Source organism: Phoenix dactylifera, chromosome 3 (assembly GCF_009389715.1).
Source record: "Phoenix dactylifera cultivar Barhee BC4 chromosome 3, palm_55x_up_171113_PBpolish2nd_filt_p, whole genome shotgun sequence".
In the NCBI taxonomy this organism is placed as follows: domain Eukaryota; kingdom Viridiplantae; phylum Streptophyta; class Magnoliopsida; order Arecales; family Arecaceae; genus Phoenix; species Phoenix dactylifera.
In genome coordinates this window covers 4,172,518-4,186,403 of record NC_052394.1, presented here as the reverse complement: position 1 = coordinate 4,186,403, position 13,886 = coordinate 4,172,518, and the positions used below count along the sequence as shown (strand labels likewise).

Below are 13,886 nucleotides of genomic sequence, written 5' to 3'. Positions count from 1 at the left end.
TCCACCCTGTCGAAAAATAATAGAATGTTTTGCATCCTGCAATACAACCGGATCGGAGATGAGAGGCATCGTAAGTTCGTAACTTGCAGACCAAACAAGTTGTTCTTTTGTTACGAGGCGGCACAGCCAGCGTCAAGTGCCATGCCCTTGACCTTTGGAAGCATTCTTTCCTTTAGTTCATCTCCATTCGGCGCTTTTGTTTTATTTTTCACTTCACCCGAGGGTGCAAGTAGGGCACATAATTTTGGGTTTGAAACGAAGTACAACTCAAGTCATAAGCACCATTTGGCTTGTTCCAAGTAAACTAAACTGGCTCCCGCATCACTAAAATAGCTTCGAATCTCTCCCTACATCGAAGCCACTTTGGCATAGGGGATTGTATCTTTCACGAAAGGATCCACCTTTCTTCATGCAAATCCACCATTGGATTACCCATCGGCTGCTTTGGACATGTGCAAGCGGGTGAATGATAAAGTTCAGAATGCTTTAAAATCTATGAGATGCGTGATTCAACGGTGGATTCGTGAGCCCTATCCGCCACTTGAGACATTTTTATCTAAATTGGAGTGCTGCGGAAACTTGCTGTAGCTCCACTCCAGGCCAATCAAATACTCAAAATAGGCTCCTCCTGACATGAAGTAGGTTCATATATCAGTTACAGACAACCAAATCAACCTTAAGCAGATTCATTTGACCAACCCAGCTAATCCCTCAACAAGTCATAGAGCAAATACAATCTATTATACAGACACATTCATGGATTTTGAATAGTTTGAATCAAGCTCGAATTTGTGTCAATTTGTCCGGTTCATAGTTTTTCATGATATTTCCTATTCTGTGTTCATCTATTGCAAGTTGTTCTAGTTTTCACATTCATGACTATAATTTCGATTTTAATCTTGCAGTCATGTGATGTTCTGGTATGCCCCATAATCTGATTGCGATACAGCATAAGACCACCATAGATCAAAGCGTTTTCAATCACTCTGGGCTGATGTCATCACTGGTATCTGGCGAGCTTTTTGTCAAAAAATTCACGGGCCAGCTATGGCAGCGGTAGAGGGGCTGCAGTTACATCCACCATCCAGACCTTCAGCCGCTCACCCGAAATAAAGAGGGAGAGGATGGAAACTGCTGGATTCCAAGCTTCTATTGAGAAAGACCAAGAAAGCAGTAAATGATATCAATTCATTTTAATCATATTGCGCAAAACCAGCTGAAGAACTTGTTAATCGAATCAAAACTACAGGAAACTGCAAAAAAAAAAAAATCTCTTTATGGACGTACTTCACAAATACTAGTACGAGAAATATTTGAGAGAGAATATATGGGGTTGGACCTATCCGGTACAAGACCTTGATTGAGAGCAGAAAAACACAGATACTCTAAATCCCCCAACTTTGTCCATTTGGTGGATTTTTGCACTTTCTCCAGCATGACCTTAATGAGCTCTTATCAGTAAAGCAAACGGTTGCTCCCTCAGAAAGGGTACTTACAAGATAACAAGAAAAGCTGCTGCTCAGAATGGTAATCCACATCAATAAATGAGTCCCTTTTCAAGCCTTGGTTCATAAATCTGTTAAGACTCAAAATCAACAAGAGAAGTACTAAAAGTCAAGAATATAATCCTAACTTGTCTAATAATGCATAAGTTAGGCTCACTTCAAAGAAAAAGCTTGTTCAAGCTTAATGAGGAAGATACATGTGCTGTGCTCACAAAGAGTGGAACAGAATCGATTCCATGAAAAGGGAAGCCATTGTGCAATGGGTATGGACCAAATTCACTTTCCTATCTAAATCGAATATTTCTGAGCATGTATGGAACAGCACATTGTTCCTCATCCACCAATTAAAGTACAAAGTTATCTCTTTTGCCTAACTTATAGGATAACATCATGGATAGATTTAAACTATCAGTATTAGAGAATACTTTTAAGTTTTCCCATATGCAATATCCGAGACACATGAATAAGTTTGATGATTTTGTCAAAGGGAATTTGAAGCCAGAGAAGATGGTATTAGAAACAGATAGTCGTCGTCATTCAAAATACCACTTCTCTGTTATACATTCCGAAGAGAAGAAAAGAAGAAAAAGTTAATACTGCACTAAATATTTAGTTCCCCTCTCGCACATCAAGAATCTACTTTATCACGATAGCAAACTCTCACGTGGTGGAATCAGTGTTGAGTTACCTTTTGACTTCTTTGTCTCAGTGGATATCTAGTTTGCAGCTATATAATCCCTTGCCTAAGTTTTGGATGTATCAGACGGAGGGATTTCTAAGACTACAAACTCATTTCCATGGCTTCTAGTTTTGTTCCTGATGTATGGGGATGGATCAGTAACCTTCCCGCAATCACCCAATGGAACACAAATGTCATGTCTCTTTGCATCTGTACCATAGGATCAACACATCCCTCTATGAATCTCTCAGTCACCAGAAGCTCCCAAAGCCAAAACCCATATGTCTCCTTCTCTATCTATGCAGATTTTAATATGCCGATCCCCCTCTGGACATCCAGTCCTATTCACCTGAAAAACAAAACTCAGCCTTCTATAGAAGAAGAAGATGTCCTCCATCTCTTCTTTGATATCATCAATGGCGTTCTTATGTATGGTCCCGTTAAGAAAACTTCATTCAGATTCCCTGCAGTAGAAACCACAGAAGATTTCAGAGATGTGTTCAATCTAGCATTCCTCACACTTGCTTTCCTCATCTGCATCTATGAAGCCCCTAACAACCTTCGCCAGGGATGCCTGGACACTTTGCGGATTCAATTAACCTCCTCAAGGTGCAGAGAAGCATCAAAGCTTCTCGTGCGGGTCCTCGGATCCAACCTCGAAGAGCAGTGGATGAGATCCTTAAACCTTGCCATAACAAACTGGATTCAAGAGTTTCAACCTTTCAATCACTCATTCAAAACACCTTCACCTCTGTTTTCATATGCTTTCTCCGCTAGTGGGCTATGGAAAGTGCAGTTATATTGCCCAATCATTGCCATGAGCATTGAAAATCCTACTGCTGCAACTCAGGATGAACGTCTGCTCTTTTCTTTGAAGTACCAACAGCTTGAAGGGGTGATCCAACTCGCTTACAAGGTCATCATACGGGAAAACTGGATTGATGTGGTGGTGAATGTGGACAACGTAAGGTTAGTGCACTACTTATCAATTCAAATCCTACATGTATCTATGAATGAACTGGCGTGCATCATCTAGCTCTAAATAACCCAGTTGCAGATAGTAAACAATAGGACAATCCTGAGAATCTATCCTGAGCACCCTAATAGTCCGTATCTATACTATAATGTCAGGCATGCATCGTATCCAGCTGAACTGCACGTCTCTGTAGAATTTAGTTATCTAATAAGTGATAATCCAATTAGATGCACCCTTACTCATTTCACTTCTGCCAGATGCGATGTGAACCCACTGGTATCTGAAACTCTAATGGCTGAACGAGGCTATGGGACTGAGGAGAAACACTTTCCATCTCGTATATCTTTGCGACTCACACCAACCCTGCAGTCTGATGTGATGTCAGTTTCAGTAAGCAAATCTTCTGACAATCCAATTCATGAAGTTGGCCTCGAGAAGACCCTTGAAGGCTCATTTGATCCCCCAAATTCTTATTTGGGTTTCAAAGTTTCAGCCACAGAAACTGTCACTATGAGCATGAAACCATGGAAATTTGAACAATCAGCACATGGTGGTAGTGCAATTTTGAATTGGTTTCTTCGCGATGGGGTGCACGGCAGAGAGGTTTTCTCTTCCAAGCCTTCAAAATTGTCATTACTTCAACCAAGGACATGGTTTAGAGACCGCTACTCTAGTGCCTACAGGCCCTTTACAAAACGAGGAGGAGTAATCTTTGCAGGAGATGAGTATGGAGAGAGTGTGTGGTGGAAGGTGTGTGGAGGAGCCTTAGGGAAGAAAATGGAGTGGGAAATCAAAGGCTGGATTTGGTTAACCTACTGGCCCAACAGACAAAGAACCTTCTACAGCGAAACAAGGAGGTTGGAGTTCAGAGAAATGCTCTATCTTCCCCTTCCAAAAGTAGCATAGGATCACGATCCATGACACTCATCTGTGTCTAAACAGCAAGAGTGTGTTGCTATCATGTATATTTGTGCTTAGACAATGATCTGTATGGTTGTAATGCATGAACTATGAAATTACGCATCACCATTATACTTGTTAAACACCTAATTATCCATGCTAGGATAAACAAATTCCCAAATATGTAATGGTGATGGGTGATCCTATTGCTCCACTAGCACTAACATACATCAGTCCTAAATATTTTAGCCTAAAGATAGGTGAGAGGAGTTGCCTCATTCTATAAGCTAGAGTAAACAGGCGAATCATATTCTGCTAAACATTTAAAGAAGAATGCACTGTCAAAGAGACAGCCCTTATTTCTGTATTACAAACGCATCTGTTTCTCCAGCCAGGAAGCTTATTCTTTTGTTCTCCTAGATCATATAACATCTATAGAACTGGTGACAACCGTCCAGATAAGAAAGTGGGCACAAAAGGACACAGAATTGGATGGGTTGTGCTACTATGAGATTGGAAACAGAGTTTATTCTACTACTTAATTCAAATTTTTCTAATGGTTGTTCATGAAGCTCCCTCCTTCCACAACTGCACGTTGCATGCATCACACACATCATGCTCTAGTCAACAAAAATGCATGAACAAGTATTGGGGAACAATTAACCATTTCTTACAAGCTTTTCGTAATGTGAGCACAAGAACCATCAGAAAAATACTCAACTAAACCACTGTGAGGCTGCTAATAGAAACATTTTAAAACAAAAATTCTAGCTAGAGAGTTTATGTAAATGTTTTGACCACTCATGCCTCTTGCTATAGCTAGTGATATTCTTTAGCAACAACAAGACGTATACAGATTACATGGAGCCAGCATCATGACACAACATTCAAGTTGACCAATGCATAAAATGCAGTCCCCCTGTTTTTTCGACTCGCGCTATGACCTGGTCATTTTCTGGAGGGTTTTCAATATTAACAGTGACTAATAAAATAAAGCAACACTATGACCATAAGTTAAAAAATTGCCCTGCAACTAGACATTTTTCATAGGATTCAACTACCTGAGGTGTGAGTAATGAAATCAAATCATCAAAATATGATACTTTATCATAATCAAAGACACAATCAATTGAAATAGAAATCTTGCAGAATCTAGTACTTGTCAACACCATTGGTTCAGACAAAGATGATCATTATACTATCAGCTTAATGTTTCGCCATGATATGGTTATGTAGATAAGCTCAAAACAAAATACCACAGTTAGACCAAACCAAATAAAATCTCAAGTTAATAATAGTCATTTTGCTTATTGCATATGTTCCAACATGTCATGCAACAGACCAGGCAAGCACTGAACCTAGAAAGTAGAACCATTCCACCCAAAGTTTGAGCCCTGCAAAGCAGAAAAAGTAAATCCATGAATACCTATGTTTTAGGTAAGTAAGGAAAAAAAAAATCCTCAAAACTAGAACTAATGGTGATAAACATGGGTCACAATACTAGGAATATCTAAACAGTGAGTGGTTATTTACATGATTTATTGCTGATGCAAAGCATGCAAACATTGTGCATATTCTTGAGTTTGGTGGACCTAAAAGACAGGAAACTGCAATGAGAAAAACAATTAACCAGTAATGACCCATTTTAGGGTCAGCTAGAGAAGTTCGGATGGCTTGCCTTTGTGTCATAAAACTTGAGAAAGAATCGTGACTTGGGAACGGACAACTTAGTTTCCAAAATTGAAGCTATAGCACCACTCAGTTTCTTGTTTACATCGGGATTCAGGCCTCCAATGGAAACCAATTCACCATATGCAGCTGGCTGTTCAGTCCCTCCAAATGACATCGGTACTGACCCTTTGAGCACTATCATTACGTACTGTCAACAGAGGGAACATAAAAGTAAAACACTCAGAATATGTAACTATGGTGTCCAAAAGAACTAGTTTCTTCAGGCAACTTAAATTCAAAACTCAACTAAATCTTAACCTAAAATATGTCAAATCAAGGCAACCACATGCAATAAAAGAATTTAGGATGGGAAAAAATGGAGCAAATTAGTTTGAAGCAACAATATTTCAAATTTTTATGAAAAAAGAAAAGGAAATTAGTATTTAAATAAGGAATCAAGTTTCCATGGGGCGTCAGATTAGTATTTAACTCAACATATAAAAGATGAAAATGCTCAATTAACTTATAGAGGCCACTCCAAAAGTCAAACAGCTTGTCCCTTTAAATTGGCATCGTGAAGGGTGTCATTGAGTGAAGCAAAGTGTTCCCTGACTTTTTTTGAGTGATATTTCTGAAGTACCGTGGTATAGCTTTATAGAAAATACCTTTCCTTTTGGTGTCAATCCATGCTTCCTTGACCTGCCATTATAAGTTACCAAAGCTATACTCCTAACTGGTAACAACCAGTTAGGTTGCATAAGAGAAGTGAAGATAAACCTCCCCAGATAATAAATTGAACTTCTTCGATCATATATAATATTCTCCAGTACGCACATAAATCTATCGGAGAATGCATTAAAAACACTGAATAGCAAAAGGGAAGCACATTAACCAAACCGAATCAACTAGCACGAATAAAAGGATCACTTTCTGAAGAAACAAGACCTCTGTCTTCACCGCACAGAAATAGGGCAGTAACCCAACGCAGATAAGAACCCGATGCAGTGGTTCCATTTCATAGAGAAACCGGATCATTCTTATATTAATCGAAACCATGTGACTTCTAAATGGTGAAAAAAAGACACCAAACAAGAATTAGACCAAGACGTATACTGAAGGACTCATTGACAGGATAAGACGAGAGAATAGGAAAAATTCGTTTCCAATCTCAAGCAAGATATCGTCTTTCACATCAAAGCAGCTCAAATGCATCAAGACAAGGAAAAAGCACAAAAGAATCCGGAGATATGGGAAGGAAAAGATATGATATTAGGAGGAGATGAGAGCGGAGGGAGGGGTTTAGAGGAGGGGCACCGACGGCTTCGGGCTTGCCGATGAGCTTGGCCAGAGTCTTGGTGGCCTCGGAGAGGATGGCCGAGGTGTCGACCCCATCCAAGCTCACGTTCGTGGAGAGATTGAGGCACGGCATCTCCGATTCTCCTCTCCACTCTCTTCTTCGTCGCTTCTTCTCGAGTCCCCACCGCGATATTCTTCGAAACCCAGCCGCTTTTCTGGTTAGCCTGCACCCTCGACAGCCTGGACCTAGCCGCGCTTATAAGAAACTAGTATACTGCACGTGCTATACACGTGCCTTTCTAAGGAAGGTTAGAGAGATGGTGTGGCGTGGCGAGTCTATAAAAGTCATTGTATTCTGGTTTTATTTGATGTATTTGTATCAGAACTACATAAATTATTTATTTTAGTAAAAAAACTTATGAAACTTGAAAAGCTTTACGAGTCTTCTAGAACTCTTGCAAATATTTCAGTAATATTTTGTATAATTTAATTTTGCATACACTCTTGATAGCTATTTTGTATCGTTTAATTTATGGTAGGCAGAAAATTTTTTAGCTCTGTGCTTAAATCTATATAAAAATAAGAGATTCATATTTTTAACCTAACTCTCCATGGTAGAAATCTTTCTGTAACAGAAGCAGGATTATACTCTTCTTGTTTCATAACGGGAGCATTCTTCTAACTCTTTGCCCACTCTCCTTTTCATTCATTTTGACTGCTTCTTCTGAAGATTTTGCCTACGAGGGGACTGACATGCAAGAGATTGGTCATAAAACACAGGATGTTCGCAAAACTAGATAGAGATGTGCGCACAAATGAACATACGGAAAAATGAAGTTTGCTTTAAAGATATTTTAAATTTAAATATCCTGTAAAAAATATATATGAGCAACATTTAATCGACTTATTAGTATTCAATTAAAGAAGAAATTTATAGAATGAACCCTTTTGAAAATCCAAGCATATGGTTTTGTGCATAACATTGACAAAATAATGATATATACTATCTAAATGAGAAATTATCATAAAAAAAGATGAACTTAATGTATACATGGTCACTAGGCTAGCTTGATTGAGGGCTCTCCGTTATGTGTACTCCCCGGATGACAAGGATACAATAAGGGCTCATTTGGTTCGCGGGAAACATTTTTTTGCCTAGAAAAATGATTCCTGAAAAACAGATTTCTAGGAAGAGGATGCCTGAAAAAGTACTTTTGGCATGTTTGGTTGATTATTCACTTTTCTGGATAAGTTATGTGTAATTTCTGTTATACCCTTAATAAAAATTAGGTCTTTAATGCCTCTTTCATGCTGAAGAGCTTTTTTGGAAGAAAACAAAAATGGAGTGATTCTCAACTCATGGGAAAGTAACTTTTCCATGTTTCTTATAAAAAAGACTTTTTCATAAAATGTGGGAATCATATTCTTATAGGAATACAATTTTTTCGTCTCTCTCATTTGAAAACTCCAACTAATCGAGAAGCATCTCATTACTTTTAAGTTAACCACACTTTCTTCCCTTCTTTTTTTTTTTGCGAGCCAAACGAGCCTAAGAAAAAAGAGTGTGTTGGGTTTTCTGGTAGCCCAATTTGACCCAACAGCTGATTTTAAGTTGTACCGATGCTGATATGAGAGGGAAACACGACCCACTCATAATGAAACTTTGCCTTTGCATATTCTAAAGTCTACACCTGCAGAAAAAGGTCAACCGATGAGAACACGATCCTCTCAGCCAAGACTATTTTGGAAGAAAATAAAGGCACGTGATGGTCACAATCTGGCTTACACAAGGAGATGTATGAGCGATGTTTACTCAAACTGAAAGTAAGAAGAAAAAAAATAACTAGGAAAATGATATCGTAACAGATAAGCAGACAATATTATAAAAATATGTGTCTTTGAAGCATTCATCCCGAATCCTGGTTGGTAGTTAGCGGGGCGAAAGCGATCTGGTGCGACCCAAGGGAGGCAAAATTCGCCAAACCGAAGGCAACGATAGAAGCCAATTCGCAGTCTAATCGATGCACTAATGCACTCGTCTGCGATGCATTTCGTCTATCGGTTGCTACCCGTGGTCCTCTGATCAGAGCCATTGATGACATGACACGGGATAAGGTCGACCGATCTATGGCTCAGATCTAGAGAAATCTGGCCCGCGAGTGGCTCCAAGGATGGCGACATGGGAGCTGGCCTCAGATGCTACGTCAAGGGAATCCGGTTCCTCTAGGCACAAAGTCGCAGAAGTAACTTCATGGCGTTGTTTGGGTCAATTTAAATGAAATGATTGGATTCTAGCAGAACATTTTCAAAAATAATTACCGTCTTTTTAATGCTTTTCTTTTTCCAACTTTGTTGGGGTGTGGTTGACTCATATGATGCATCTAGTTCACGATCGAAATCAGATTCGGTGTAAAAATTAGCATGGCCATATATTCTCAATCGTGATAAGATTTGAATATCAGAAGAGAGTCGAGATTTGGTCATTAAAAATTGGGATATAATTCTTATTATTTCTAAAATTAAAATAGAAGTAAAATTTTTCTTAACCAAACGGCTAGAATGAAAGCCACTTATTCCCTTTTTCTCTTTCAAACTCCGAAATATGGCCTTGGAAAGGTGATTGGACTACTCTCCAAGTCCTCCGAGAACTCATCATATTTCATAGACATACAAAGAAACATTTGGGTCGGGAGGTTGGAGGATTGCGATACGAGTGGGAGAGATCTAATCCAGAGTCCATCTGCTGTTGGAAATTTTTCTGGACTGTAATTTGAGTTGGAAACGAAAAATTCAAGCAAGAACATGAAATAAATTGTTGGGTCCTTCCCATCTTTCCTGTCGAAAAAAAAGTCAAGTGAGCATATCTCTATAAGAAAAATTTGGGGTTTTAATTTGAATGCTTGTGATGATCTAAGCTAAATCCAAGGATTATAAGGGCTTGTGGATAGAAATTATTGGTGCTTTTTATATTAGTTGAAATTAAGATTAAGGGCTCGTCTTGGAAACTTCTACCAGGTTAGGCAAGATCAGTTAGAGAGAAAGAACACCAGGGGAGGGAGCCGGAAAGCATGAGAGAGTGAATCCGGCGGTCCAAAGCCAGGGGATCAAAATTTGAAACAAAAATAAAAGAAGCAAAAAGCACTCCTAAGAGCCCCAAGGCCATAATATAAAGCATCAATGCCTTGTTGACGTGCGGCAAAAAAGAAAAACCCAGATTTTTAATCAATGCCTTGGGCTTGAGCTCGGCAGACTCATCTCCATCAAAATACTAGTTTTTAATCAATATTAGGCAGTATAATTTGAGATTAGCAACCAGACAGGTGCAATACATCTTTAAAAAAAAAAACAACAAGATTAATATAACTTGACTCTAGCAACTAGGCACTATATTTTGAAAAATATAAAAAGCTCTAAGAATTAATGGATAAGAGAAATAAAATATGTGGATGTTGTTTTTGTTAATGTTTTTGTTTAATTTTTATTTTTTTAAAAAAAAGTTTAACAAGTTGGGAATATGCATAGAGATGGATACAGATTACTTTTTTTTAACAAAATAGAGTTAAAATAGTTAGGAATATCTAAGAAAGTCTCAAGAATACACAGAGTTGCACATGGATTATATACAATTTCCTAATTATATATTTTTACAAATGTTCATGAAGAGAAATGCTAATCATATTCTATAGAATCTAAATAGCATATTTCTTTCTTATCCAATAATATATATATAGTACAGATATTGTTCTTTGTGATCTCAATCAATATAAACCATGTATCTCAAGAAATTAGCCAATAGAGTATTAAGGTAGAAAATGCTCATCAGCAAGCACTATGGAATAGATTAAAGAGATTATTATCAAATACACATGTATGTTAATATCATGCATATGAAAAGTATAAGCAATATCATCAATCTTAAAAATCTTTCTTTTTTGGATCTTAGATATATCCTACGCGCAAAAAAAGGATTATCCATCATGGATCATCTATTGCTTGCTTTGATACCCACAAGTGGATGACTTTCTGCGAGCAAAAAATGCAACTGCGTCACATCTTCTCCGGTAGACCATGAATATATGAATTTGAAATTTTGTAGTGCCTTATCTGAAATCTTAAATAATTTATATAAATTAATAGCTTAAAATAAAAAATAATTGTATAACAGCCAAGATTCAATTTTTTGATTTTAATAATCCCGAGAAGATCTCGGAACATTCAAAAATTTTCAAATTTTATTATTTATGATCCAAGATCCTTCCGGCTGCGACTCTTCCTAATACACGAATCTCTCGTAGATATTGGTTCGAGCACCTGAGGTTATGCTGTTGGAATCTTTTGGAAATCGAATCAACGTAATGCTCTGCTTGATTTTCTAAACGGACGGGGACATGGAGGCGGCTACGTAGAGAAAATCTACACAATTCGGTCGTCACACATCCTTCCAGTGAAAGGAAGCTCTAATTTAACGTGGGACCCGCATCTTAGCACTTACGCGTCAGGCTCTCGTTGGTGAATAAGCTGTTCCGCGTTGTAATCGTTTACCTTCCTTAACGCCTGGCGGCGTCGCCGGAGGAATCCTACTCAAATTCCGACTCCACCATGGTTGTGAATTCAACCAATATAGCGGATTCGCAGGGCCGCAACCCGTAGCTTCCGAGCGGACTTCGGGTTGTATCACAACTTCTTTCAGAACATCAACCGTTGGATCACGACTGCACATATCTCAAATCACGCGTAGGATTCGCGAGAGGAAGGTGAATCCTTCTTTTTCGGGAGACTTCCGGGTGACGCGATACAGAGAGAATAAACCAAGCTAATACGAGTATATCTCTATAATTCCGTTTCTTTCCTCCAAAGGCCTACAACTCTCTCCCTATATATATCATCTTGCATCGCCTCTAATACGCTTGTTAAAATTTCCATCATGTCGAACGTCCCAACATCTCTTTGCGAGTCCTCTTTCACCCTTTTCTGCCTCGCAATATCGAGTTCCGATCCGTGGCCCTTCTCGCTTTAGTCCATAAGTTAGTCTCTCTCTGATCCCTTTCTTCTAGTTTTCTTCTTATCGTGCTGTTTGTTACCTTCCTTGGGGATAAGGACTGAAGGCAAGGATCACCACCACCATCAAAACCGGCTGTTTAGCTTCCGCGTCCACATGGGAAGCGAGAAGGGGGCTTCGAGGAAGCCGCCCAAAGGGTTCGTGGGAGTAAAGGTGGGGATAGAAGGGGAGGAAGAGCAGCAGCGATTCATGGTGCCGGTGGAGTACTTGAAGCATCCGCTCTTCGTGGGGCTTCTCAACGAGGCGGAGAGGGAGTATGGGTTCGACCACCCGGGGGCCGTCACCATCCCATGCCGTGTCGACCGCTTCCGCTACGTCCAGGGCATCATCGACCGCGACAGCAGTGCCGGTCGACGAGCCCAGCACCGCCAACACCGCGGCTTGGCCTACTTCGCCGGTTGTTTTAGGGCTTGACGGCAAAACATAGAACAAGAGCTTAGTTATTGTTTTTTTTTTTCTTCTTTTTTTCTTCTTTTTTTTTCTGGAAATTGAAAGGTGTTCTGATTGCTATGTTGCGAATAGTTGGTGAGCAATATATTATGAATAATGGACAGTTGAGATTGAAACTGCGTGCTTCGTTTTATTTTCTCTTTCTTTTTTTTTTCTTCCTACTTTTCTGATGAACAGACTCTTCTTTTTTTTTTGTTGTTGTGAAATTCATTGATCGGTTAAATTTAAGATCTAATTAAAAATCTTGCCCCCATGGTAAATATCCCAGTTAGCAACATTTTCCGTAGTTATTCTGAAATTTATTGATTAGAAAGTTAGTTTAAGGAAATAAAAAGATTGAAAATATTGTTGGAACTGGGCCATCAGATTTCAGTTAGGCTTGAAAAGATTTAGGTTTTTAGAAAAACATCTAATAGAAAATTAATATATCTATATCCATATTTTTTTATTTGGCCAATATGTAGAGATTGATATTTGTCAAGTGCAAGAATTCAAATTTTGAAATCTATATTTATTTTAAATAGATATAGATATGGACATAAGCCAAATTTAATACCATACTAATATAATTTTTTTATTTCTCTTAAAAGTTCGTAAGTATCATATCAAATTAAATAAAATTATAAATAGAATAAATATAGACAAAATTATTAGTTAGATGGTCAAAATAACATCCGAAACACCATCCAATTCACCCACAAACATCCAATATGCCTGTGTCTTTGAGTTAGCCAACAACTATGGTAGTTGTAAGCTATCATCATCCCCTTATTCACCTCCTCCTCCCCTACAAACCCATGGAGACACGGAACAATCCCCAAACACGCTACCTTTATTCCTCAAATGCTAGATCTAGGCAATCCATGCCTTCAAAAACCTCCAATTTGAAGGCTACTTATTAGGAATGGAGAGAGAAGAGAGAGAGAGAGAGAGGAGGAATGAGTGGTTGTTGTACCTTAGTTGGAGGTGGAGGTGTTGATGTTCAAAGTGAAGTTGGTGAGCTCCAGAATTTGTTGCGACCAGGATTGGGACAGAAAGATCGTATCTTAGTTTTTTCTTCTCCTCTTTTTTTTTCCCTGTTTCCCTTGCTCAATGAAAAATTTCTCAACTTGCTTCCAATGCTTCTTGTCGAGATCCTCCTTCCCTTGTATCTCTCTCAACCTCTATGGTGCTTGGGCTCCATGCTCAGGCTCCACTGCCGCCATTGAGATCTTGCCATCTCCATATCTCTCCTTGCACCATGCCAGGAACGAGCTCAGTTTGAGCCTGATATGAACCTAGCTCGAGCTCTCCAAGTTGGGTCTAGGCTATATAGAAATCTGACTAGACTCAATCCATTTCCAACCCTGT

General features: G+C 38.9%; 3 protein-coding genes across 4 annotated transcripts; 2 read left to right on the top strand and 1 right to left on the bottom strand.

Moving 5' to 3' along the window:
* The first annotated feature begins 56 nt into the window (after positions 1-56).
* Positions 57-4,203, top strand: LOC103717503. Its single transcript, XM_008805928.4, has 2 exons — positions 57-3,153; positions 3,418-4,203. Exons 1-2 carry the CDS (start codon positions 2,303-2,305, stop codon positions 4,064-4,066), a joined length of 1,500 nt encoding a protein of 499 aa, XP_008804150.1. The 5' UTR covers positions 57-2,302; the 3' UTR covers positions 4,067-4,203.
* Positions 4,204-5,170: 967 nt separating this feature from the next.
* On the bottom strand, positions 5,171-7,289 carry LOC103717501 (macrophage migration inhibitory factor homolog). Of its 2 annotated transcripts, XM_008805925.3 has the most exons (4): positions 7,050-7,289; positions 5,739-5,939; positions 5,594-5,652; positions 5,171-5,454 (listed from the first exon to the last, which is right to left on the bottom strand). In XM_008805925.3, the coding sequence occupies exons 1-3, from the start codon at positions 7,158-7,160 to the stop codon at positions 5,599-5,601; spliced, it is 366 nt and encodes a 121-aa protein (XP_008804147.1). In that variant the 5' UTR covers positions 7,161-7,289; the 3' UTR covers positions 5,171-5,454; positions 5,594-5,598. The 2 variants fall into 2 exon arrangements, with proteins under 2 accessions (XP_008804147.1, XP_008804148.1); XM_008805926.3 differs by lacking the exon at positions 5,594-5,652 and having other exon boundaries at positions 7,050-7,288.
* Positions 7,290-11,854: 4,565 nt separating this feature from the next.
* Positions 11,855-12,589, top strand: LOC120110071 (auxin-responsive protein SAUR32-like). Its single transcript, XM_039124017.1, has one exon. The coding sequence runs from the start codon at positions 12,183-12,185 to the stop codon at positions 12,498-12,500; it is 318 nt and encodes a 105-aa protein (XP_038979945.1). The 5' UTR covers positions 11,855-12,182; the 3' UTR covers positions 12,501-12,589.
* The last annotated feature ends 1,297 nt before the right edge of the window (positions 12,590-13,886 follow it).

Excerpts from the sequence above, each read along its gene's own strand:
- LOC103717503 (XM_008805928.4), top strand. The coding sequence starts at position 2,303 with ATGGCTTCTAGTTTTGTTCCTGATGTATGGGGATGGATCAGTAACCTT. Across the intron at positions 3,154-3,417 it reads GTGAATGTGGACAACGTAAG|ATGCGATGTGAACCCACTGG; the intron begins GTTAGTGCACTA and ends CACTTCTGCCAG.
- LOC103717501 (XM_008805925.3), bottom strand. The coding sequence starts at position 7,160 with ATGCCGTGCCTCAATCTCTCCACGAACGTGAGCTTGGATGGGGTCGAC. Across the intron at positions 5,940-7,049 it reads TCATCGGCAAGCCCGAAGCC|TACGTAATGATAGTGCTCAA; the intron begins GTCGGTGCCCCT and ends CTCTGTTGACAG. Across the intron at positions 5,653-5,738 it reads TCAAGTTTTATGACACAAAG|GTCCACCAAACTCAAGAATA; the intron begins GCAAGCCATCCG and ends CCTGTCTTTTAG.
- LOC120110071 (XM_039124017.1), top strand. The coding sequence starts at position 12,183 with ATGGGAAGCGAGAAGGGGGCTTCGAGGAAGCCGCCCAAAGGGTTCGTG.